General features: G+C 37.3%; 1 protein-coding gene and 1 non-coding gene across 4 annotated transcripts; one reads left to right on the top strand and one right to left on the bottom strand.

Moving 5' to 3' along the window:
* Nucleotides 1-5579: 5579 nt before the first annotated feature.
* On the bottom strand, nt 5580-5686 carry LOC122280228. Its single transcript, XR_006229813.1, has one exon. It is a non-coding gene; the product is annotated as a small nucleolar RNA R71 (small nucleolar RNA).
* A 14871-nt stretch (nt 5687-20557) lies between these two features.
* On the top strand, nt 20558-25981 carry LOC122278930 (probable protein S-acyltransferase 3). Of its 3 annotated transcripts, XM_043089137.1 has the most exons (6): nt 20560-20917; nt 21001-21138; nt 21291-21470; nt 21578-21886; nt 22863-23084; nt 25367-25981. In XM_043089137.1, the coding sequence occupies exons 2-6, from the start codon at nt 21025-21027 to the stop codon at nt 25718-25720; spliced, it is 1179 nt and encodes a 392-aa protein (XP_042945071.1). In that variant the 5' UTR covers nt 20560-20917; nt 21001-21024; the 3' UTR covers nt 25721-25981. The 3 variants fall into 3 exon arrangements, with proteins under 3 accessions (XP_042945072.1, XP_042945071.1, XP_042945070.1); XM_043089138.1 differs by having other exon boundaries at nt 20558-21138; nt 21334-21470; XM_043089136.1 differs by having other exon boundaries at nt 20561-21138.
* Nucleotides 25982-26320: the final 339 nt, after the last annotated feature.

Below are 26320 nucleotides of genomic sequence, written 5' to 3'. Positions count from 1 at the left end.
GACTTCATCCCAACATAAAGGTGATCTGCACTTCCTCCCATAAAGAGCTTCATAAGGAGCCATCTGGATGGACGCATGGAAGCTATTACTATACGCAAATTCTATGAGCGGCAAGTGATTTTCCCAACTCCCTTGAAATTCCATAACCCATGCTCGTAACATATCTTCAAGGATCTGAATAGTGTGCTCTGATTGGCCATCCGTCTGAGGGTGATATGCAGTACTAAACTTCAACTTAGTACCCAGTGCTGCCTGCAAACTTTTCCAAAACTGAGATGTGAACCTTGGGTCCTGATCCGACACAATACTCTTCGGTATGCCGTGCAACCGCACTATCTCCTTTACGTACAAGCGAGTCAACTTACCCAAGAAATCAGTGTTATTAACAGGCAAGAAATGAGCACTCTTAGTTAACCGGTCAACAATTACCCAAACTGAGTTCCTCCCACTAGGAGTTCTCGGTAACCCCACTACAAAATCCATCCTGATGTCATCCCACTTCCACTCAGGAATAGAGAGCGGTTGGAGCATACCAGCGGGTCTTTGATGCTCGGCCTTGACTTGACGGCATGTGTGGCATCTCTCGATATACAAGGCAATATCTTTCTTCATCCCTTCTCACCAATAATTTTTCTTCAAGTCTCGGTACATCTTCGTACTGCCAAGATGAACTGAATAAGGGGCCGCATGAGCTTCTGCCATGATCTGCTCCTTGAATTCTGAATCTTTGGGGACCACTCTACGATCTCAGAACCGAAGAATTTCATCTTTATCCATACTATAATGCAACGGCCCTCGAGATTTTCTGACTCTTTTTCTGATATCCAATAGCTTCGGGTCCTTCCTTTGAAGAGTCTTCAATTCTTCAAAATCAGCTACTAGAATATCAAGAATTGAAGATAATATCTCCTCTTGCTGTGAACTTTCAATAAGAAGTCTTCTCATCCCGCAAAGTAAAGAATCCAGTCCTAACGATTCGGCTTCATCTTCCAAGTGCGACTTTCAACTCAAAGCATCAGCAACTATATTTGCCTTCCCCGGATGATACTTGATCTCGCACTGGTAGTCACTGATTAACTCTAGCCATCGCCTCTGCCTCATGTTCAGATTCTTCTGGGAAAACAAGTGCTTCAAGCTCTTATGATCAGTGTATACTTCACAAACTTCCCCATACAAAAAGTGCCGCCAGATCTTAAGAGCAAACACAATCGCAGCCAATTCTAAATCGTGCGTCGGATAATTCTTCTCATGATCCTTATGCTGACGAGATGCATAAGCAACAACCCATCCCTCCTGCATAAGGACACAACCTTATCCAAATTTAGACGCATCGCTGAAAACTACAAATGGCTTGCGCGATTCTAGAAGTGCCAACACTGGTGCAGTTGTCAACTTGTTCTTCAATTATTGGAAACTTCTCTCACACTTGTCCGACCAAATAAATTCTGCATTCTTCCTAGTCAAAGAAGTGAGAGGCCCGGATAAGCAAGAAAATCCCTCCACAAATTTTCGATAATATCCAGCAAGCCCCAAGAAACTCCGAATCTCACGCACGGTCGTCAGACGCTACCATGACAAAATGGCTTCCACCTTACTAGGATCAACAGTCACCCCGTCTTGGGAAATCACATGCCTAAAAAATCTGACTTCCTCCAACCAAAATTCACATTTGCTGAGCTTGGCATACAACTGGTGTTCTCTCAATTTCCCAAGAACTAGACAAAGATGATAAACATGCTCTTCAAAATCTCAGGAATAAATTAAAATATCATCAATGAAGACTACCACAAAGGAATCCAAATAAGGTCAAAATACCCGATTCATTATATCCATAATAGCGGCAGGGGCATTGGCTAACCCAAATGGCATCACCTTAAATTCATAATGCCCATATCTCGATCTGAAAGTAGTTTTGGGTATATCCTTATCCCTTATCCTCAACTGGTAGTATCCTGATTTCAAATCAATCTTCGAGAACACAACTGCTCCTTGAAGCTGATCAAACAAATCGTCGATCCATGGGAGAGGATATTTATTCTTGATGGTCACCTTATTTAGTTCCCGATAATCAATGCACATTCTGAGGGTACCATCTTTCTTTTTAACAAACAGCACTGACGCACCCTACGGCGAAGTACTTGGTTGAATAAACCCCTTATCCACCAACTATTGCAACTGAACCTTCAACTCTTTTAACTCAGCTGGTGCCATACAGTAACGGGCTTTATGTACAAGAGCCGCTCCAGGTTCTAAGTCAATAACAAACTCCATTTCATGAACAAGGGATAGCCCAGGCAAGTCATCCACAAACACATCAGGAAATTCTTTCACAATAGGGATATCTACCAATGACTTCTTCTCAAACGGCGTAGACACCATTTGGACTAAGAAGGCATATGCTCCACATGCAATCTCTCTTATCACTTGAATTGCCGATATAACTACCGGCTTCTCTTTTAGCATACTCCCCACAAATTCTGATGAAGCGCTAAAACTGCATGATTAAGTTACTGACGTGAATAAATTGTTTAATAAAAAAATGATTTAAGTACTTAATTATGCAATAGATCACAATACTTGAGTCAATTGATAATTCTGATATTCTTAGTGCTTTTGAAGATTTATAATGCAATTATTTCACATAAAAATAAATATTTCAATTTTATTCCTCTTATAACAGGAAACGTTTGGAAGAGAAATGGAAGAATCGAGAAAAGCCCAAAGAGCGAGGTGTGGAAGAATGTGAGGAGAAGAGTAGATGAATTTTGAGACTAAACATTTCTTCAATATCGGGCTTGATGGGCTTGCTAGTAGCTAGACAGGAACCTTTGCTGGGAGTGCTGGGCTTCGAGAGATTGAGAGAGAGATCATCTGGGTTTCTTTTGTTATTTTTCTGTTTTTCTTTCTTTTGGCTGTTGAGGTGCAGACCGTAGGAGGCCCTCTCTTCAATTACTTTATTTTATTGTTTTTTCCTTAGTTTGAGCTGAGTGGTAGGTGGCGTGAGGTTGAAAGCAGAACTGAAGCTCACACATGCATCAAAACAGCAACTCACAGCCAGCCACTCACACATGCAGAAAACGTGGGACCAGCCACTCACACATGCAGAAAACGTGGGACTAGCAACTCACACATGCAGAAAACTTGGGATCACAGCAGCTCACACATGCAGAAAACTTGGGAGCATCATCACTCACGGATGGAAAGCAGCAAAACCAAGCACATGGCTGGGCGACAACTTGATTCTGGAACTCACAGATGGAAGGGAAACATGGTAGGATGCTGGAACATGGTAGGATGATCATGGCCTGAACATGGCCTGAACATGGTAGGATGCTGGAACTCACAGATGGAAGGGAAACAAATCAACAAACACAGCCGGACAGCAGCACACCACACGTGCTGACCATTGCAAGATAAATAGAACCAAGCACATGGCTGGAAGACAAGCTATTCACTTCACCTTTCTTGCTTCTGCACATGGAAGTTGAACGTGCAGCAGCAGAGCTTTTTATTTCTCTTTCTTTTTCGGATAGCTGGACGGGAAGCAACAGCAGGAGATTAGCTATTTATTTAGCTGGAAGCAGCAACAGAGAGGAGAGAGCTTTGGCTTTTACTTTTTTGTTTAGATGCTAGGTAGTTTGAGAATTTTATTTCTCTCTTTTCTTTTCGGCATAGCAGTAGGGTAGAGTTTACTTTTAATTCTTGTTTTCGTGTAGCTGGAGGCAGGAGAGTAGATTTTCATTTCTTTCTTTTTCGTGTAAACGGAGGCAGTTGTTGTTGTTTACTTCACCTCGTTTCTATTTGGCAGTAGCTTAGTTGGAGTTTTATTTTCCTTCTTTCGTTTCAGACGCTACAACAGAGGCTGATTATTCTTTCTTTTGTTTTATTCATTCTTGCTTTGCTTTCAGCTAGGAGAGGTTGCTAGTTTTCATTACTGATTTTTTTTACGTTTCATGTTTTTTTTGGACATCGGTTGGGCGGCTTGATTGTTATTATTATTTTTTTCGTTCTTGTTAGTTCAAACGCAGGTCGGTGGGTTCTCTTCTTTCTATTACTTGTTTTCAATCCTTGATTTTATGGTGGTGCAGACGGACGGATTTTTATTATTTGAGGTATTGTTTTTTTCGTTTGGGTAGAGACGTAGACCTTCGGCGCTGTTTTCAACCTTTTTCTTGTTTTTTTTACTTAATTAATTTTTAGTGGTTCGGACATTTGAGTCGGCGTTGGGCTCTCTCTTGGTTATTTTTATATTTCTTCTCACAGATTTTTTTTAATAGCTTTGTTTAGATTAATTTTTATTGCTAAAAATATCATGCGTAACTAATTTCTGAAGCTTGGGTTGTGAAATGAAGCTTGATTTGTTTTGGATTCTAGATCGATGCAATATTTTGTTGATAATTGTTGATTTCACTATATTACTAGTTGGATTTAAATTAAAAATAGATTGCGGCTCTTGCTCTTATTTTGTTGTTGATGTAAGGCACAACAAAAGCTCGAAAACTATCAAGGCCTCTCTCAGTTGTTTCTTAATGTGTGCTTGACTAGTAAAGTAGAGAATCCCTTAGAAAAATAATGCAAAATTTGAGCTTAACTTTTTATCTTCCTATTATCAATACCTTGATTGGGTTGTTAATCGAAAATTATCAAGAATCTAAAATAAAGAGAGTCTCAAACTCAACCCAAGTGTTTGTTAATTTGCTTTGTTGATTAGAAACTCTAATTTCAACTTCGATTATTTTTTTTTTTTGCATTGCATTTTAATTTTATTTTCATCTCTCATAGTCGACATATTTGTTACTCAAAAATCTCATATACGCTTTGATAACCCGAATACGATTCTGGACTAATCCTTGATACAACTTGACACTTCTACACTTGGAAGTACATTCGAAACCGAGTCAAGTTTTTGGCGCCGTCGCCGGGGACAACTGGTGCTTATTAGAGCATTCCTCTACTGCTGAGAGGACGTTTGTGGAGCTGTGAACCTTTTCACAGCCTGGGTGACATCTAATCTTTTTCCCTTCTCTCTGTTTATTTTTCATGATATTTGATTATCCGCTCTTGTTTGTATGACTAGTTGGACTAGAGACCATACATCTCGACTGTTTAGGACAGAATCATTGACATCTTTTAGCTCTGCATCATCTTCTATTGAATCATCATCAGACACTGATAGCATCATGGCTGAAAATGAGCATCATGATAGGGAAGTGGAGAATCCAAACAGGACACTTAGAGAATATCTTCAGCCTGTTAGGACTAGCACACCTTCTTGCATCATTTTACCTGTTAATGCAAATGCTTTTAATTTCAAACCCGGGATGATTCCATTATTACCACACTTTCATGGTATGGAATCTGAAAACCCCTATTTGCATATCAAAGAGTTTGAAGAAGTGTGCTCCACATTCATGGATAGAACATGCACTGATGAGGTCATAAGATTGAAATTGTTTCCATTTTCCTTAAAAGACAAGGCTAAGACATGGTTGAATTCTTTAAGATCAAGATCCATTGGGACTTGGCAAGAAATGCAAACTGAGTTTTTAAAGAAATTTTTTCCCATGCATAGAACCAATGCTTTGAAAAGACAGATCATGAATTTTTGCCAAAAGGATGTGGAAACATTTTATCATTGTTGGGAACGATTCAAAGACCTTTTAAATGCATGTCCTCATCATGGATATGAGAATTGGAGGGTCATTAGTTTTTTTTATGAGGGGTTGCAATAAAAAATGAGACAATTTGTGGAGACCATGTGTAATGGAGCGTTTTTTAACAAAGAACCTGAGGAAGCTTTTGAATATTTTGATTATCTAGCTGAAAATGCACAATCATGGGATACATCTGATGTTCATGATAGGTCGGAAAGTTCAAGGACAATTTCAGAGGGTGGGAAATATAATTTGAGAGAAGTAGATGATTTGAATGCTAGGTTGGCTATGATTTCTAAGAAATTAGAAACCATAGAACTGAAGAAAGTGAATGAAGTACAAGCTGTACCTCAGATTACCTTGAGCTGTAATATTTATGAAGGCCAAGGGCATTCAACTAATGATTGCCCAACCATTCCAGCTTTTAAAGAAGTTCTTTTGGATCAATCTAATGCTGTTAATATGGTTGCTAAATCTTTTTCAGGTCCTTATTCCAACACCTAAAATTCGGGATGGAGAAATCACCCTAATTTCAGTTGGAGAGCTGATCAAGCTGCTTTACCTGCACCCAACATAGCTAGTCCTTCACAAATTGTACCCCCTACACTACTCCAGGAGGTTCAGGACCATCTCAATATGCCAACCACATGGTCCCAGCTCAGAAAAAGAACCTTGAAGACAATTTCCAGCAATTATCTACCAACTTCCAGCAGCTGTCCACCAATTTTCAGCAATTCATGCAAAGCCAAGCTGCTATCAACAGTCAAAATTCACAAGCCATTACTGAGATTCGAGGGTCAGTCACAAGGTTGACTACAACCATGAGTGCTCAAGAGAAAGGGAAGTTCCCTGCACAATCTCAGCCTAATCCCCAAGGCCAAAACCACCAATTTCAAAGTGTGACAGGAGATTCAAATGTCAAGCAAGTCAAGACTATTACAACCTTGAGAAGTGGTAAGGTGATTGGCATTCCAGCTCAAGAGGTAGAAAAGAATGGTAACACTTCTAAACCTCCTTCTGAAAATGAGGCACATGATCCTTTGAAATCTGAAAGTGTCCCAAGCACTACACTTGCACCTTTTCCTCAAAGGTTCGCCCATTTGCACAAAGATAAGCATCACGCTGAAATTCTTGAAATTTTTAAGCAAGTTAGGATTAATATACCATTGTTAGATGCTATTCAATGGATTCCTACCTATGCTAAATTTTTAAAGGATTTATGCACCGTAAAAAGAAAATTGAATGTGCAAAAGAAAGCTTTTCTTACTAAGAAGGTTAGTGCTATTATCCAAACCAACACTTCTCCCAAATACAAGGACCCAGGATCCCCTACCATAGCTTGCATGATAGGGAGCTCAAAAATAGGCCAAGCATTATTAGACTTAGGTTCAAGTGTGAACTTATTGCCTCATAATGTTTATGTTCAGCTTGGATTGGGTGAGTTGAAATCTACTTCTATCACACTGCAGTTGGCTGATAGGTCTATAAAGATTCCTAGAGGTGTTGTGGAAGATGTTTTGGTTCAAGTAGACAAATTCTACTATCCAGTAGACTTTGTTGTACTTGACATGCAATTGACTAATCATTCTACTTTCCAAGCACCTGTTATCTTAGGAAGACCCTTCTTGGCTACTTCTAATGCACTCATAAATTGTAGAAGTGGAGTTTTAAAATTGAGTTTTGGAAATATGACCTTGGAGCTAAATATTTTTAATCTTTGCAGGCAACCGCAAGAAGTTGATCAAGAAGTTCATGAAGTGAATTTGCTGGAAAATTTCATTGATGAAAATTCTGCACATTACTTTCAACTTAATGATTCTTTAGAGGAATTTGAAGAAGATTTGAAAATATTTGATAATGTTAATAACTCATCTCTTGTTTCCTCAATAGGTCAGCAAGTTACACCACCATGGAGGCCAAAATTTGAGCAACTTCCACCATTGACATCAACCCTCAAGCTTTCGGAGGAGCAATCCCCAACTTTGGACTTCAAACCTCTTCCATTGGAATTGAAGTATGCTTTCTTAGGACCACAAAGCACCTTCCCTGTGGAAATTTCTTTTCACTTAACTAGTGAACAAGAAGATAAATTGCTAGATGTGCTTAAGAAGCATAAAAAATCTATTGGTTGGACAATGGCTAATATAAAAGGTATAAGTCCCTTGGAGTGTACCCATAAGATTTATTTAGAAGATGATGCAAAGCCTTCTAAGGAAATGCAAAGAAGGTTGAATCCCACAATGAAGGAAGTGGTTAAAGATGAGGTGTTGAAATTGCTTGATGTGGGTATCATTTACCCCATCTCGGATAGCAAGTAGGTAAGTCCCATTCATGTAGTTCCAAAAAAATATGGGCTTACCATTGTTAAAAATGAGCAAAATGAATCGATTTCCACCAGAATTCCTACTGGTTGGCGCATGTGTATAGATTATAGGAAGTTGAATGCCGCCACTAGGGATCATTTTCCTTTACCTTTTCTTGATCAAGTGTTAGAAAAAGTTGCTGGACATGCTTTTGATTGTTTCTTAGATGGATTCTCCGGTTACTATCAATTAGAAATAGCACTAGAGGATCAAGAAAATACCACCTTTACTTGTCCTTTTGGTACTTTTGCTTTTAGAAGAATGCCTTTTGGTTTATGCAATGTACTAACAACTTTTCAAAGATGCATGCTTAGCATTTTTAGTGACATGATTGAGAACACCCTAGAAGTGTTTATGGATGATTTTTCTGTATTTGGTGATTCATTTGAGAGTTGTTTAACCAATTTACAAGCTGTTTTGGCCAGCTGTGAAGAGAAGCAATTGCTACTTAATTGGGAGAAGTGCCATTTCATGGTACAACAGGGCAATGTTCTGGGACATATTGTTTCATCTAGAGGACTTGAAGTAGATAGAGCAAAAATTGAGTTGATTTCTAAACTTCCTACACCTAAGTCAATAAAAGACATTAGATCTTTTCTTGGGCATGCGGGTTTTTATAGGAGATTTATCAAAGACTTTAGCTCTACTTCTAAGCCTCTATATAAGCTATTGATAAATGATGTAAAATTTGATTGGACACCCGAGTGTCAAAAAGCTTTTTGTCGACTTAAAACTTTGCTAACCACTACTCCTATTCTTCAACTTCCTGATTGGTCACTTTCTTTTGAAATCATGTGTGATGCAAGTGATTTTGCTATAGGAGCTGTTCTTGGACAGCGTAGGAACAAACTTCCTTATGTCATTTACTATGCAAGTAAAACTTTGAATTTTGCTCAAAAAAAGTATTCTACTACTGAAAAAGAATTACTTGTTGTGGTATTTGCTTTAGAGAAGTTTCGTGCATATATTCTTGGTTCTCCTATAGTCATCTTTACTGACCATGCAGCTCTCAAGTATTTATTGACAAAGAAAGATGCAAAACCAAGGTTGATTAGATGGATACTTTTACTCCAGGAGTTCAATATTATCATCAAGGACAAGAAATGAGTAGAGAATGTGGTAGCCGACCATTTGTCTAGGCTCACAGTTGCTAAAATTGAACAACCGACACCTATTCTTGATTCTTTTCCTGATGAACATCTTATGTTAGTTGAAAATTTGTCTTGGTTTGCTGATATAGTTAATTTCTTGGTGACTGGACAAACACCACCTCATTGGAGCGCTCAGGATATACGAAAATTCATGCATGAGGTGAGATCGTTCTTTTATGATTATCCTTACCTTTTCAAGTATTGTTCAGATCAAATCATTAGGAAGTGTGTGCCCAATAATGAAATTTCTGATGTCTTAAATTTTTGCCATACGGAAGCTTGTGGTGGGCATTTTTCAGCCTACAAAACAGTGGCCAAAATTCTTCAAAGCGGATTTTATTGGCCAACCATGTTCAAGGATGCCTTTAGTTTTTGTAAAACTTGTGAACCTTGTCAGAAATTAGGAGGAATCACTAGGAGAAATATGATGCCTATGCAACCCATACTAGTTATTGAAATTTTTGATTATTGGGAGATAGATTTTATGGGACCATTTCCTTCTTCTTATGGCTATTTATACATTTTGCTTGCTGTTGATTATGTTTCTAAGTGGGTTGAGGCAGTCCCTTGCAAATCTAATGATCATCAAGTAGTTTTAAAATTTTTGAAAGAAAACATTTTTGCAAGGTTTGGCATGCCTAAAGCCATAATCAGTGATAATGGCACCCACTTTTGTAACAAGCATTTCTCGGCTTTAATGAAGAAGTATGGTATCCATCACAAAATCTCTACTCCCTATCATCCTCAAACCAATGGACAACCTGAACTAGCAAATAGGGAGATTAAAAACATTCTTGAAAAAACAATTAGCCCAAACAGGAAGAATTAGTCTTTGAGATTGTCTGATGCCTTGTGGGCTTATAGAACAGCCTTTAAAACCATTTTGGGCATGTCTCCATATAGACTAGTGTATGGTAAGGCTTGTCATTTGCCTGTAGAGTTGGAACATAGAGCATATTGGGCCATTAAGCAATGCAATTTTAACATTCATAAAGCTGGTTGTGTGAGAAAATTGCAGTTGTCTGAGTTGGATGAGTTGAGGATGGATGCCTACAACAACTCTAAGTTGTCCAAAGAAAGAATGAAGAACTTCCATGACAAACACATCCAACGTAAGACTTTTGAGTCTAATCAAAAAGTCTTATTGTACAACTCTCGGTTACACTTGTTCCCTGGTAAGTTAAGGTCTCGATGGAGTGGGCCTTATGTGGTACAAACTGTTTTTCCTCATGGTGCTATAGAGATAATGAATCCTCTCAATGGTAACATTTTTAAGGTTAATGGTCAAAGGTTCAAGCCTTTTATTTCTAACTTTGTACCTAAGGAATCTACTCTACATTTGCTTGATCCTAATTGATGGTTCTTGATCTATCCATTTCTTTTCATTGTCTTCTTTTGTTCTTTAGTTTTTATCTTTTATTTTGGCTGCATTCCTTTCAAAGCTATCTAGGTACTTCCTTTTCCTCTTTCCTTCAGTTTTTCTTTGAATTTTCGGTTCTTCTTTTAGTTGTTTTGCCCCTTAACTGCTCTCTTTGTGTAAATTCTTTCGTTTCTCTTGCATCATTGAGGACAATGCTACAATCTAGTTGGGGGGTGGAAGAGAATTGATTTCTCTGTTTGCATGCCTTAGACATATTTTGGTCCACCTTTGGGAGTGCTAGTAATGAGTTGAAAGCAGATTAAATTCCCCATTCTTGAATTTTACATGCTAGAAAGTTAAAAAAAAAAAAGAAAAAAAAAAGAAAAAGATTTGTTGAGGTCATGGAACATGTGGAATGTAGTGAAAATATGAGTATATGTCAAAAGAGAGACTTATCCATTTTATTTAGTTGTTAAACCAAGGGAAAGATGTTAAAAGTTTTGCTAAAACTCACACAACACATACCCAGAAGGCCTAGAAAGACTACATTGAGTCATTGTTGGTTGATTTACACTTCAATTATTTAAGACTCTAATGAACCATATCCTAATGGTTTAGGAAGAAATTTGAAATAAATTAAATGAGAAAAGAGACAAGCCAGGGATCAAAAATAAAAAAAAATAAAAAATAAAAAATAAAATAAAAAAATAAAAAAAAAAGAAGAAGAATCCTTTTGGTAGACTAGTGGTAAGGGCTGACTTGTGAAAGTGTGGGTAGGCACACATTCATAGGTCCGATTCTCCCACTAGGAAATCTAAAAACATAAAAAAACAAAAATTACATTTGTGTACTGGAAAAGGTTGCCTATTACTGGGGTCCTTACAAAAAAAAAAAGAAGTAGGTGCCTTTCAAAGTGTAATAGCGTGAAAGCTGCCACTACAATGGTTTTGAATTAGAGTGAGACCATGTGGTTTTCTCAGATTGGTTGTTGTGATTGAAACTGTTAATGTCCCTTGGTAGTCGATCTTGGAATTCTAACCCCATTTCCATGCACTTGAAATAAAACAAGCTTTGTTACATGTAATTTCCTTGATTGATTAACTAAATTATGTATAAATCTCTTAGTTGATACAAAATTCAGATTAATCTATCTCCAGTGTTCTTAAACTCAACAAGTCTATTTCATGTCATGTGATTCTCGAACTACTTTTGAAATTGTAGTTGGAAATCTCACCTTCGCATGAATTCATTCACTTTATTTGCTAGAGTCCAGCAAAAAGCTAGTTGTGGAGTGTGATGAAGCGCTAAAACTGCATGATTAAGTTACTTAAGTGAATAAATTGTTTAATAAAAAAATGATTTAAGTACTTAATTATGCAATAGATCACAATACTTGAGTCAATTGATAATTCTGATATTCTTAGTGCTTTTGAAGATTTATAATGCAATTATTTCACATGAAAATAAATATTTCAATTTTATTCCTCTTATAACAAGAAAGGTTTGGAAGAGAAATGGAAGAATCGAGAAAAGCCCAAAGAGCGAGGTGTGGAAGAATGTGAGGAGAAGAGTAGATGAATTTTGAGACTAAACATTTCTTCAATATCGGGCATGATGGGCTTGCTAGTAGCTAGACAGGAACCTTTGCTGGGAGTGCTGGGCTTCGAGAGATTGAGAGAGAGATCATCTGGGTTTCTTTTGTTATTTTTCTGTTTTTCTTTCTTTTGGCTGTTGAGGTGCAGACCGTAGAAGGCCCTCTCTTCAGTTATTTTATTTTATTGTTTTTTCCTTAGTTTGAGCTGAGTGGTAGTAGGCGTGAGGGTGAAAGCAGAACTGAAGCTCACGCATGCATCAAAACAGCAACTCACAGCCAGCCACTCACACATGCAGAAAACGTGGGACCAGCCACTCACACATGCAGAAAATGTGGGACCAGCAGCTCACACATGCAGAAAACTTGGGACCACAGCAGCTCACACATGCAGAAAACGTGGCACCAGCAGCTCACACATGCAGAAAACTTGGGACCACAGCAGCTCACACATGCAGAAAACTTGGGAGTATCATCACTCACGGATGGAAAGCAGCAGAACCAAGCACATGGCTAGGTGACAACTTGATTCTCTCTTTACTTTGCTGAACATGGCCTGAACATGGTAGGATGTTGGAACTCACAGATGGAAGGGAAACAAATCAACAAACACAGCCGGACAGCAGCACACCACACGTGCTGACCATTGCAAGATAAATAGAACCAAGCACATGGCTGGAAGACAAGCTGTTCACTTCACCTTTCTTGCTTCTGCACATGGAAGTTGAACGTGCAGCAGCAGAGCTTTTTATTTCTCTTTCTTTTTCATATAGCTGGACGGGAAGCAGCAGCAGGAGATTAGCTATTCATTTAGCTGGAAGCAGCAGCAGAGAGGAGAGAGCTTTGGCTTTTACTTTTTCGTTTAGACGTTAGGTAGTTTGAGAATTTTATTTCTCTCTTTTCTTTTCGGCATAGCAGTAGGGTAGAGTTTACTTTTAATTCTTGTTTTCGTGTAGTTGGAGGCAGGAGAGTAGATTTTCATTTCTTTCTTTTTCATGTAAATGGAGGCAGCTGTTGTTGTTTACTTCACCTCGTTTCTGTTCAGCAGTAGCTTAGTTGGAGTTTTATTTTCCTTCTTTCATTTTAGACGCTACAGTAGAGGCTGATTATTCTTTCTTTTGTTTTATTCATTCTTGCTTTGCTTTCAGCTAGGAGAGGCGGCTAGTTTTGATTACTGGATTTTTTTTACGTTTCATGTTTTATTTTGGACATCTGTTGGGCGGCTTGATTGTTATTATTATTTTTTTCGTTCTTGTTAGTTCAAACGCAGGTCGGTGGGTTCTCTTCTTTCTATTACTTATTTTCAATCCTTGATTTTATGGTGGTGCGGACGGACGGCATTTTATTATTTGAGGTATTGTTTTTTTCGTTTGGGTAGAGACGTAGACCTTCGGCGCTGTTTTCAACCTTTTTCTTGTTTTTTTTACTTGATTAATTTTTAGTGGTTCAGACATTTGAGTCGGCGTTGGGCTCTCTCTTGGTTATTTTTATATTTCTTCTCACAGATTTTTTTTAATAGCTTTGTTTAGATTAATTTTTGTTGCTAAAAATATCATGCGTAACTAATTTCTGAAGCTTGGGTTGTGGAATGAAGCTTGATTTGTTTTGGATTCTAGATCGATGCAATATTTTGTTGATAATTGTTGATTTCACTATGTTACTAGTCGGATTTAAATTGAAAATAGATTGCAGCTCTTGCTCTTGTTTTGTTGTTGACGTAAGTCACAACAAAAGCTTGAAAACTATCAAGGCCTCTCTCAGTTGTTTGTTAATGTGTGTTTGACTAGTAAAGTAGAGAATGCCTTAGGAAAATATTGTAAAACTTGAGCTTAACTTTTTATCTTCCGATTATCAATGCCTTGATTGGGTTGTTAATCGAGAAAATTATCAAGAATCCAAAATAAAGAGTCTCAAACCCAACCCAAGTGTTTGTTAATTTGCCTTTTTGATTAGAAACTCTCATTTCAACTTCGATTATTTTTTTTTTTTGCATTGCATTTTAATTTTATTTTCATCTCATAGTCGACACATTTATTACTCAAAAATCTCATATACGCTTTGATAACCCTTTGTCCCTGTGGAATACGATCCTGGACTTATCCTTGATACAACTTGACACTTCTACACTTGGAAGCACATTCGAAACTGAGTCAAATTCTAAATAATCACCATCTGGGAGCTGAAAGCTAATTACCCAACTTCTGTAATTAATACTCGTAGTATATCGATATAGTCAATCCATCCCAAGGATGATATCAAATCCTAGTAGCTTAAACACAACCAAATCTGCATCTAGAAACCTTCCACCAAAATTCAAAGGGCAACCCAAAGCAACTTTGGAACACCACACCACTTCACCATTTGGTAGAGCCACTACCAATGACTTTGGAAAAGGTCCCGTAACCAAATTACATATCCAAGCGAAAGTGGAAGATACAAACAACTGAGATGCACCCAAATCAAACAAAGTGCAAGCATAAAATTCATATAAACGGACTCTCCCTGAACCAATCATATTAACCAATGAAATCCAAATACAAAGAAGAAACCAAATCACACCAAGAATGAAATCCAAAATTAAATTAGATCCATACTTGTAATCACTCCAGCATCATGGGTCGCTGGTGCCTCATCATCAACATCTCCGGGTGTAACAGCATAAACCCGAGCTTGCACTGTTTGCCTCTGATTGGTTCTTCCACCACGTCTACCTCCACGGCTTCCTTGAACTCTAACAGGGCACTCACGAGTGAAATGTCCCTCTTGGCCACAACGGTAACAATGGGTTCCACCACTTAGCCGACACTCACCCTCATGAGCTCTATTACATCTTTGCAAACTGGCACCCATCCTCCCATACGTACCCCCGAGGCCGCTTGTAGTCGAGTCCCAGTCCGCTGAATAAATTTCTGAGGCGAACCTGAACTACTTCATTCACCAGTAAAACTCCGCCTCTTTTGTCCTTGAGGGGAGCTCATACTCAAATTATTCTCTCGCTCTGCAAAAGTGGCCAAGTCCACTAAATCCTGATGGAGAAAAAGCAACATAACAATATATTTTACACTGTGGCCATGGGTTGTAAATTACCCACTTTAACGGGGACAAACCAAGACTTGGAATTGATAAGGAATGGCCTAGAGATATTTATAAAGCTAATGGAAGTGAGTTTTGGCCATGGGTGGCGGTGGAAGCAAAAAAAGAGCAAATCAGAGTTGAGCTCGTGGGAGCTGCTCCGGCAAGATCAAGGCCGGAAACGGGTGGGTTAGGACGGCAAGAGGTAGGGGAAGAAGTGGTGAAGAGGTGGTGGCCGGAGGTGGAGCGACGGCGCCGGAAATGGCCAAAAACGCCGCAGCTTAGATGGGCTCTAAGGGGTTAACGGCGGCACGGATGGAGCTGAAACTTGGTGGGGTGGTTCACTGGCCGGTGGGGGATTTTTCTGGGTGGGTGGTGCCGGGCACGTCACTGGTGAGCGGCAGGTCTGGGCTGAGGACAAGACGGCGATGGGAGAGAGGGAGAGGGAGCAGGTCGCGCGTGGGAGAGAGGAAAAGAAGAAGAAGAAAAGAAAGAAAGAAGAAAAGAAAGAAAAAGGAAAGAAAAAAGGAAAAAGGGAAAAAAGAAAAAGAGAAAAGAAAAGATGGAGAAAGAAAATGAAGTCCAGTCCTCACTTCCGGAGTCCAAAAACTGATCTGACGAAAACAATTTTAAAAACCATAAAAGGACTAAAATAAATTAAACACCACATCAAACTAAAATAAAACCAATTAAAATACAATAATTTAAAATAAAAGAACCAATATATAAATTAAATTAAAAAACTCCTTCAGTGAAAATACACGTAAAAATGAGGTATCACAATATAGGGTCACAACAACTGTGGAGCATACACTACGTATGACACAGTAATTATAAAACGTAGAATACATGGGGCCACAACAACTGTGGAGTACGTATTAACGCACTCCCAGCTAGTGTTGATATTTGTGTTGTGATGTAGTAATTGGCAGGGACACACGGCTCAAAGGGACCCGTGTAGCACCCATATGGTCACGTTATTAATTAAGTCTATGGAACAAGATTTAAAGTTCATGTCAAGAAGTTAAGAATAAGCAATTATGGTAACCCCATGAGATAAGAATAAGCAATTGTTGTGAACCCATGAGATAAGAATAAACAATCACGGTAACCCATGAGATAAGAATACACCATCATGGTAACTCCATGAGATAAGAATAAGCAATCATGGTGAACCCATGAGATAAGAATAAGCAATCATGGTAACCCCATGAGATAAGAATATACCATTATGGTAACCCTATGAGATAAGAATAAGCAATCATGGTGAACCCATGAGATAAGAATAAGCAATCATGGTAACCCCATAAGATAAGAATACACCATCATGGTAACCCCATGAGATAAGAATGAGCAATCATGGTGACCCCATGAGATAAGAATAAGCAATCATGGTGACTCCACGAGATAAGAATAAGTTTGAGATCAAGTTCATGTTATGTTATGTTATATTCACGTACATGTTATGTTCATGTTCACATTAAGTTTCAAGTTCATGTTCATATCATGTTATGGTCACGTTTATGTTATGTTCAAACTCACATTCATGTTATGTTATGTTTATGTTCACGTTATGTTTCAAGTGTATGTTCATGTCATGTTATATTCACGTACATGTTATATTCAAGTTCACGTACATGTTATGTTATGTTCATGTTTACATTATGTATCAAGTTAACGTTTATGTCATGTTATGCTCAGGTTTATGTTAAATTCAAGTTCATGTTTATGTTATGTATGTTCACGTTCATGCTATGGTTCAAGTCTATGTTATGTTTCAAGTTCACGTTCATGTTATATTGCTAGTCCATGTTATATTATAAGTTCAAGTTCATGTCATGTCAAGTCTAGTTCAATTCATGTTTCAGTTCAGGTTATGTCAGTTATGCTATGCTATATGTCAAGTTATGCTATGCTTACTTATAACTTTAATTATGCATTCATGTTTTTACTGCCATGCATGTATCATTAACATGTGTGGGAGTTTCCTGTTAACTTACTGAGATTTGTAATCAAATCTTACCGTGGTAGTCCCAACTATCATTCCCCTCAAATGGTAAGTGATGTGTCAGGATCAGAGCAGGGAGCGAACATTGGTAGACTGAAGGAGATTGACTAGATCCCGCAGACATGACGCGAAGCTTACAGCTTCCATAATTAGTTTTTGGACAGTATTTTGATCTCGTTAGTCGAGTTATACGAGTTACTCAACGAACTTCTTCAATAGTGTATTTTGGTAATGTAAGTAAGGAGTCTGGCCTCCCATGTTTTTTAGATTACAGTCTTCTGAGATTCATACTGAAATCGTGGATGTTTATTTTTGTCAAATATACTTGGATTACAATTTAACTATTTGGGATGTTATAAGTTTGGTGCATAGTATTGGTCAAAAAAAATTATTGCTGCGAATATTGCATAATGCTAGATGCATGTTAGGAACATTGCATCTTATATATCATGAACGGGGGCAGGTAACCTTGTATTGCATGTCCCGACGCTTCAGATGTCCGTTCGATACCAAACGGAATCTAGGGGCGTCACATACTATAATCATGGATATTTATTTTGTTAAATATGCGTAGATTATGTTTTAACTATTTGGGATATTTTAAGTCTGGTGTATAGTATTCCTTAAGAAAGAATTATCTGCTATGAATATTGCATAATGCTAGATGCATGTTAGGAACATTGCATCTTATATGTCATGAACGGAAGCATGTAATCTTGTGTTGCATGTCCCGACTCTTCGGATGTCCATCCGATCCCAAACAAAAATATGGGGGCTTCACACTAACGTAACTCCCCTTCTACTCTTAGTGTTAACCCAATTAACTAACTTCTCCTCTAACATTTACAAAAATAATATAATTAATACTAAAGCATGCTAACTGTCCATAAAATGCCAATTGGGTCTTTTACATGGAAAGATAGTTGAGAACTCATGGGCTTAAGAAAGTTTATTGGATTTGAGATTACTTTGAAATTAATGGAAATAAAGGCTCAAATCTGGAAATTTGCTTAATAAAGGGACATAGGACAAATTTGGCATCTCGGACAAGCTAATCAATTTAGAAAAACATGCCCTTTACAATAGCTAGTTATCCCTTTTTGGTCAATCTTACCTCATAAGCTAAGGAATAAACGGTGGGAATCTATCTACCTCAAGATATTTTCCCACCTACCAATCCAATGGTGGGGAATAATTGGGGCTATTCTTGAATAAATAAAACTAGAGGACTTAAGGGAAACTATTACAAGGTCATAAAATCATACCCTTGATTTATTTTAATAAACTATATAAAAATACAAGCACACCCATATTAAAATAATAAATAAAATAACTAAGATCTTTATTTTAACATACATAAAGAATATTTTATTCAAAATAATTAATAAGATGACATGTAAGTCTACGCTATAGGACTTGGGTATTACAAGATATGGTCATCTGAAACCCTAATCCGTGTGTGTGAGTAAATTTTGTGTTTTTGGCTCATGAAGTTCATTTCCAAGATGAGAAATGATTCTCAATATTCGGACTCCCAATTCTCAATTCCGAAACTCTCACGAAACAAAAACCCTAGCTGAGGTCATGGCATTCCTCTCTCCAAAGATATCACACCCATGTGCTTAAGGCAAGTGAGGTTCAGGTCTTGATCCTTTGAAAAGAAAACCTAGCCTTCCCAATCGTGCGTGTGTGATCATGCAAGGGTTCATGTGAAAAGCTTCATGAATCCGAAACCCTCTTTCTCTGTTGGGCTGTGTGTGTGTGTTTGTGCAAATGTTCATGAAAAGCTTCATCAAATTTGAAACCCTCTTTCTCTCTTGGCCATGTATGTATGTAAGAAAAGAGTGGTTGGTTCCCTTACCTTGCATGGCCTTCCTCCTTAGATGTGTCTCCAAATTGTGGTCCACTTAGAATAGTGTTTTGCAAGAAGATGGTAGTGGCGTGGGTGGTATTTGGATTGAGAGAAAGTAGTGGAAATGAGAAAGAGTAGTATGGCTAAATGACTCAAGAAAAGTGCTTCACCAAGTGACCAAAGGACTCACATTTTTGGCTCCTCCCCCTTATATAGGCGTGTAATCCCTCCTTGAAAAACCAAAACCCAATGCATGGATGGCAATTGACATCCTAGCCATGTGCCTCTTCCCCTTCTTCATGATTGATTTCTATGAAATATGCATTTTTGGACCAATGGCGTGGGCTTCCTCAAAACCAAAATCCTATCCCCCTTTTACCCTTCTCCATGTGTCTTGGTTCATTGTATTTAGTGGCAAAAGAGTCTTTCTTCAAACTCAAATCTTCCTCAATGCCTTACATGCATGCATGCTCGCCATGTGGCAAGTGATGTGTATGTGTGTGCCGAAATGCCCTTCTTCTTCCCAAGAAGACCTCTCTTCTACCAAGGTCTTGAGCATTGTGTGATTGGTCCTTAGTGGATGACAAGCATAATTTCCCTTGCCCTAACTATTCACCTCTAGCCTTCTCACAAAATCCTTCTAGAAGCCTCCATAGGCGTGTAGGTCATTCTCCTCCTAGCAAAATTTTGCCCCTTTCCAATCCCAATCTTCTTCCTTTTTCATCATTACATCTTGCATAGATGACACTTGGCAATGCCTTCTTGAAACCGAAAATCACTTGTGTGTGTTGTGCCCCTTGTTTCTTGGCTTTCCCCAAGGTGCCACTTCTCCGTGTACCTCATCATTTCCTTTCTCTAGAAGCTTTCTCTAGCTAGTGACATATGTCAAAAAGCACTTATCTACAAACAAAGCTCTCTACTTGCGTGACAAGTGGCAGAAATTAGGTGAAAAGCTCTTGGGTGGGTGTGTGGGGCTTCTTAGGTCAGCAAACCCTAAAATCTCTCACCTCCCCCTTTCCTTACATTATGTCCAAGTTCATGGCATCTAGTGTGGGTCACAAGTGGATGACAGATTGCACTAAGGGATAGGCTAGGATTTTTCCCTAGAGTCCTCAAGGGTTTCTAAACTTATATCAGTGTTTAGGCCGAATTTGCTTGGGCCTTGTTGGTCTCCCTTGTAGGCGTAGATACTAGTGCATCAAGTCAAAATTTCCAAGTGTTCTACCATCTTGCATGGCCCAACAACCATGCATAAGTTCATAACCCAATAGTGAAACATGCTCAAGGGCATAGCTAAGTTTAGGTTATCACATATATATATATACATACACATATGCTTATATATTATACACATATGAGTTATAAGATAAGGTACTAAAAAACAAACAAACTATTGAAGTCCGCACAAAGCGCAGTAGGTTATCGTAAGAGTGAACGAGGATAATTGGTTTTTCACCGGAAGTCCTATTTTTGCATGTATCTCAGTAGATATCTTCTTTCCCAATTATAAGAAAATGAATCTCATATATATATTTGCCGAATGCACGAATCAGATCCTTGAGTTTTAATCAAAAGCGATGGATCACAAAGAAGTAAACAAACGACAATGTTTGGATCGCACGCTTCTTCTCTTTACATTGTCGTGAGTTCTTTTCTTAAATGGTTTTGGTTGCGACAAACCCGGTCGACTACGAATATTGTTAGGGGACTATCTCGAAGCAAGTTTGTTTCTGAAACAGGGGAGATACAGAGAAGAGAGAGAGAGGCAGATAGACAGAGAGGGTGGCTGCTTTTCTGAATCCACGACAGAGGGAGAGAGAGACGGAGATAGAGACGATCTGTGATCACTTTTCTTTCGCTTATTACGTATTACCTCCAACTGGTTGAATGAAAAGCGTATCTGAATTCAATGTGGGTTTTTGCGAATAAAGAAGATTGCTTTGTTGCAGATCAGAAAGATCATAGAGATAAATATGAGTTGGAACAAAAACCAGAGCTGGATCTCTCCCTCCATGCCTATGGCCATGTCCTCTCCCTCTCCCAAACCCGATACCAAGAGGCTCTACCAAGTTTGGAAGGGTAACAATGTAATAATTTTTCTCTCAATTTGTTTCCCTTCTCATTCTTCTTCATTGCTTTGTTTTGTAATAAATCTTCGTTCTTTGGTTAATTTATTTGTTGCACTTTAATTACATTATGTTACTCTTAACGGAGACTTAATTTTCTTTGATGATGACAGAAATTTTTGTGTGGCGGGAGAATAATCTTTGGTCATGACGCAGGATCACTATTTCTAACTACATTTCTAATTGGAGCCCCTGCAATCACATTCTGCATAAGAATGATATTAACGATCAAAGAAGAGGATCGTCGTTTTAGCTATCCTGTACTGATTTTTGGATTGGTTCTGACTCTTTTGGTGGGTAGATGATCTTGACTTTTACAAATGGCATAACAAATGTTTTGGGTTAGATCGATATTGATGCTTAAATCCGATCTTTTTCTAATGGTTGTGGGTGGATGCAGGATTTTACGTTTCTGTTCTTGACATCAGGGAGAGATCCAGGAATTATTCCAAGAAACTTACACCCACTTGAATCCGATGAAGCATTTGACACTCCAACAATGTCTATGGAGTGGCTGAATAGCAAAGGCGGCAAATTGAAATTACCTCGAATGAAGGATGTAATAGTGAATGGTCACACCGTAAAAGTGAAGTACTGCAACACTTGCTTGCTTTACCGCCCACCACGCGCTTCTCATTGCTCTCTGTGCAACAATTGTGTGCAGAAATTCGATCACCACTGCCCTTGGGTGGGTCAGTGTATTGGATTGGTAAGTTGGTTGTACTAAAAGAATATATCAGTGCATTGGGTCAGTGTATTAGATTGTCTGCATACTCTATTTAAGATCTTCAAATAAATTATATTAAAACAAACTTACAAATTGACGTAGTTTAGAACGAGACACTAGATTTACTTCACAATGAAAATTCTATTTGCAAACCCATATTTTGATGCACAAAGGCTCGGTTTGGATATAAGAAGTGGTTTATATCATTTTATCTCATCTTATCATTACAATTTTTTTAAAATTTCACATAAAATATCATAAAAAATTCAACCATTTCAAATCTCAAAATAATAATAAAATAAAAAAATTAATATTCTAATAATATTTTATTCAAATTTCAACTTTCATCTCAACTTATCTCATTTCAACTTACTATCTAAACGGCACCTAAGACACACCAGTGATGTGGCGTATCGAGACATACCATATCAACTAAAAAACATAATTTTGAATTTTAATAACTAAAAGGGATTCCACAAGAAGTCGTCAATTGTTAATACGCTAGGTTTGTAGGTAGCAGAATTCATTTACAATTAAAAGAGTTTTACAATTTGACGGAGTACATCAAGTATGAAAATGCATACAAGACTTAGTTAATTATTGTGGGTGGAAAACCTTAAACCAATTATAAAGTGGGAGATATAATATCATTGGTTTTGCACTCATGTTCTTGTTACCAATAGTTTATAGGGACTATATATATATATTCCATATTTATGAAGTTTATGTTACTACAAGAAAAATGACTTTTTACATCACCTAAATTAGATACAAAAAATATAAAATAGTTTGGAAAAAAACTTTGGCAACTATTTTATATTTTTCGCATCCAATTTAAGTGACATAAAAAATCATTTTTTTTGTAGTGTGTAACTATTTTCGATTTCTTAATTAAATAATTGATTTTACATAACTATTTATCTATCTTACACGTGGATATTATATGTTGTATTTGCAGCGTAACTATCCATTCTTCATCATGTTTATACTGTCGTCAACCCTCTTGTGTATATACGTGTTTACGTTTTCTTGGATGAATGTTCTACGGAGAGAAGGCAATTTGTGGAGCGCCATGTCACGTGATATAGTTTCAGTTATTCTCATAGTATATTGCTTCGTAGTTTTCTGGTTTGTTGGTGGACTTACCTTCTTCCATTTTTATCTCATCTGCACCAACCAGGTAATTAATCACCCTAGCTTCTTGATCTTCTTGCTGCTCTTATATATATATATATATATATTTCCCTTTAATTCATTTCTAGATGTTTCCTGTGCTCTTTTCATCTCATAGTTGTCTTGATAATCTTACTTAGCCATGGCAAGTATGCATGTCTATCTGCTTGACGATCCTTTATTAGTCATCGATTTTCCATAGAAGTTAATTACATTTGAGGGCCATGCAATGATCATGTTGGCTTTTAATTAAAATTTCATGTACTTCAATTGAAGTTTTTAGATTCACCCGGCACGTAGTTTTATTTTGTCAAGCATGTATGTGAGACTTGAACGATTTTTAATAAGCTATAGCTAGGACTTACGTAAACTCTCTTTTATATTTTAGGTATTTTAATACAAAATGATTTTGTTTATTTTATAAAATCTTTTTATACTTTGTAGGTGCTCCTTTCAAAAGAGAATCTTTTAGGACAATGTTAGTAATATTCTGGTTTCCCTTAATTTCTAAAAATAACTTTTTTCTTAAACTTAATAAAATTAGGTGTTACAATATACCACCGACAACCAATCTCTCCACATGAAGGCTTGTTAGTCCATAACAAAGAACACATATTGATTTGATGAGTAGATCAATCCTTCCAAAAGAAGCAGTACTATCAATTATGATTTGCATCTTGTCAAATAGCAAATGGTGATACCTCATATGATAAAGATAAGCGTAAGTGGTATATGAGATCTCACATTATTTGGAAATGAGAAGTTCTTGCTCTTTATAAAGTTCTAATGGGGCTTCAATTATATCATTGACTAGTCATTTTAGAGTATACATCATCATGTGATTTGGGTGTTCCATTGGAGCGTTACAAATAGTATTAGAGTCCATCTCAACCAGAAATGTGGGACTTGAGCCATGCCACCAACGACAGACTGGCCTGACGAGGACGTCAGAAATTTAAAGGGAATAGATAATTGTGATATCTCATATGATAAGGATAATGGTAGGTGGCATATGAGATCTCACATTATTTAGGAATAAGAAGTTCTTGCTTTTTATAATGTTCCAATGGAAATCCAATTGTATTATTGACTAGTCTTTTTAAGATCTATATAGGTCATGTAGTTTGGGTTTTACATTGAGGCATTACATAAATACTATACAATAAAAGCAAATTCTCATTGGAGAATCTATGTATTGTGATACCAAAGTGGTCATTTAGGATTCCATTGTCAAAACCACAGTGGTCATTTAGGACCTCGATCGGGAGTATCGAATTGATAAACAATAGATTTCCAAGCAAAATGGAAGAGCCATTCGTTTTAGTAATGATGGCCACTGTTATAAACTTCACCTCTTTTTCGGAGAAAGGGACACACAATGTCAACCCTCTTGCGCCAAGTTCACAGTTATAATCATATCAAGGTCACATCTTGAGGTGAGAGTCTTGGATGTTTGAAGATCTTTGTGCCTGTCTCATTCGAGGGAATGTGCATGGTCGATCAATAGTAACCCACCCAAACGATCTTATGGGACAAGGCCTATGCCCCTAGCAAGTTGTTTTTTGTACTCCTTTGGGAGCTAAGGGATACGAAACAAGCGTGAGGGCTAATTAATCTTCGATGATACAAGACCCCATCCACCATGTATGTTGTATATATATACCTTCTAGCTTTGACACTAATTAACGTTCTTATTGACTTCACTCAATCTATGGACAGCCTTCTCACAAGTATTCAATCAGTGGCTAGGCTAGGTGATCTCCAACTCAAGCTGGCTTCTCTCCTTATCTTAGGATAGAGAATTGAATTGGGGAGAGAAAGATGGATAATATTTGTTCTCTTAAATTTTATGGAAAATACTAGAAATATGTATGTGTATTCAATTATTTTGTTATAATACGAATTAAATTAGTTCTACATTTTACAACTAATAATTACTAATGCCTCTTAAGACATCTACATGTTCATATATTCACCTGCATGCTTGCATGCACCATCATTTATATTTAGGGTTTTTTATCTTCATGATGATTTTAGGTACTTTTTCAATAGTGCGAGTGAAACTTTGTGTATTGGCCGGGTGTGCTATGTTTATATAGCAAACACCACATATATATAACCAAATTTATCACCAATTGTAGCCTTTTGATAAACCTATATATGCATATAAATCACATTAGTAGACTATGTAAAGAATACACAAAAATGACTGTATATAGAATTTTTGAAATATAAATGTCTTTTATTATTATGTTAGATTTTCTAATCTCATGTCATTTTCCTTTTCAGACAACTTATGAGAATTTTCGGTACCGCTATGATAAGAATGAAAACCCTTTCACCATGGGAATAATACAGAACTTGAAAGAGGTCTTCTTTTCTAAGATCCCACCTTCAATGATCGATTTTCGAGCTTGGGTGTCGGAAGATGATGATGCAGCGATATTGGGATCTTTTAGTTCAGAACTTGGTGATCAAGCCTTTGACGATGGATCATTAAAAGAGAAATTTCATATCCAAGCTGGAAACAAGATTGAAAATGATGGAAGTTTGCGGGTTGTAGATATTTTACATAAGTTGGATTACACTGGTATTGATGATAATTTGAAGAAAAAGATGGAAGATGGAGATCATACAGCTTGATCATGATTTGATCCATTTTTCCATAGCTACTGAGTCAGTATATAGTCAGGAACAAAGATACTCACAATGAACCACCAGTACTACTGTTGGAGATACCATTAATATTGATAAGATCATGTCTTAGTGGATTCTATTGAATTACATCACTAACTTCAGATCTCGGATACCAAGCTAGCACTGCTATTTCCTCTTCATTTTCCGAACTTTGGATAAATGTCATGTTATTATTATTTGAATAGATGTAACAATACTTTTGCATGAGGCATAATGTAGTTTTAGTAAGGAAAATATTTGTAGTTTGGTAAGAATATAGAATTGTCAATAATCATTTTAAAGTACTCATAAAAATCATCTCAAATTATGTCAAAATTACTGTTGTAGTGGAAAATGCACCCCATTTAATTAGAAGAATGATAAAATTGCAAACTTAGACTATATATTCTTCTATCAATTAGAATTGGAAAAAAATAAACTAATATTGAAACCTTATATATATATACATACCACTACAATAGGAAAGGCCGAAATTTTTTTTCCTTGCTAACAATAGCCTTTTCTGCAACGGTGCATTTCTCTTGCAAATATATACATTTGCGAAGA

This window comes from Carya illinoinensis, chromosome 10 (assembly GCF_018687715.1).
Source record: "Carya illinoinensis cultivar Pawnee chromosome 10, C.illinoinensisPawnee_v1, whole genome shotgun sequence".
Classification (NCBI taxonomy): domain Eukaryota; kingdom Viridiplantae; phylum Streptophyta; class Magnoliopsida; order Fagales; family Juglandaceae; genus Carya; species Carya illinoinensis.
Note: the sequence above shows the minus strand (reverse complement) of the source record. Positions and strands in the feature narration are given on the sequence as shown.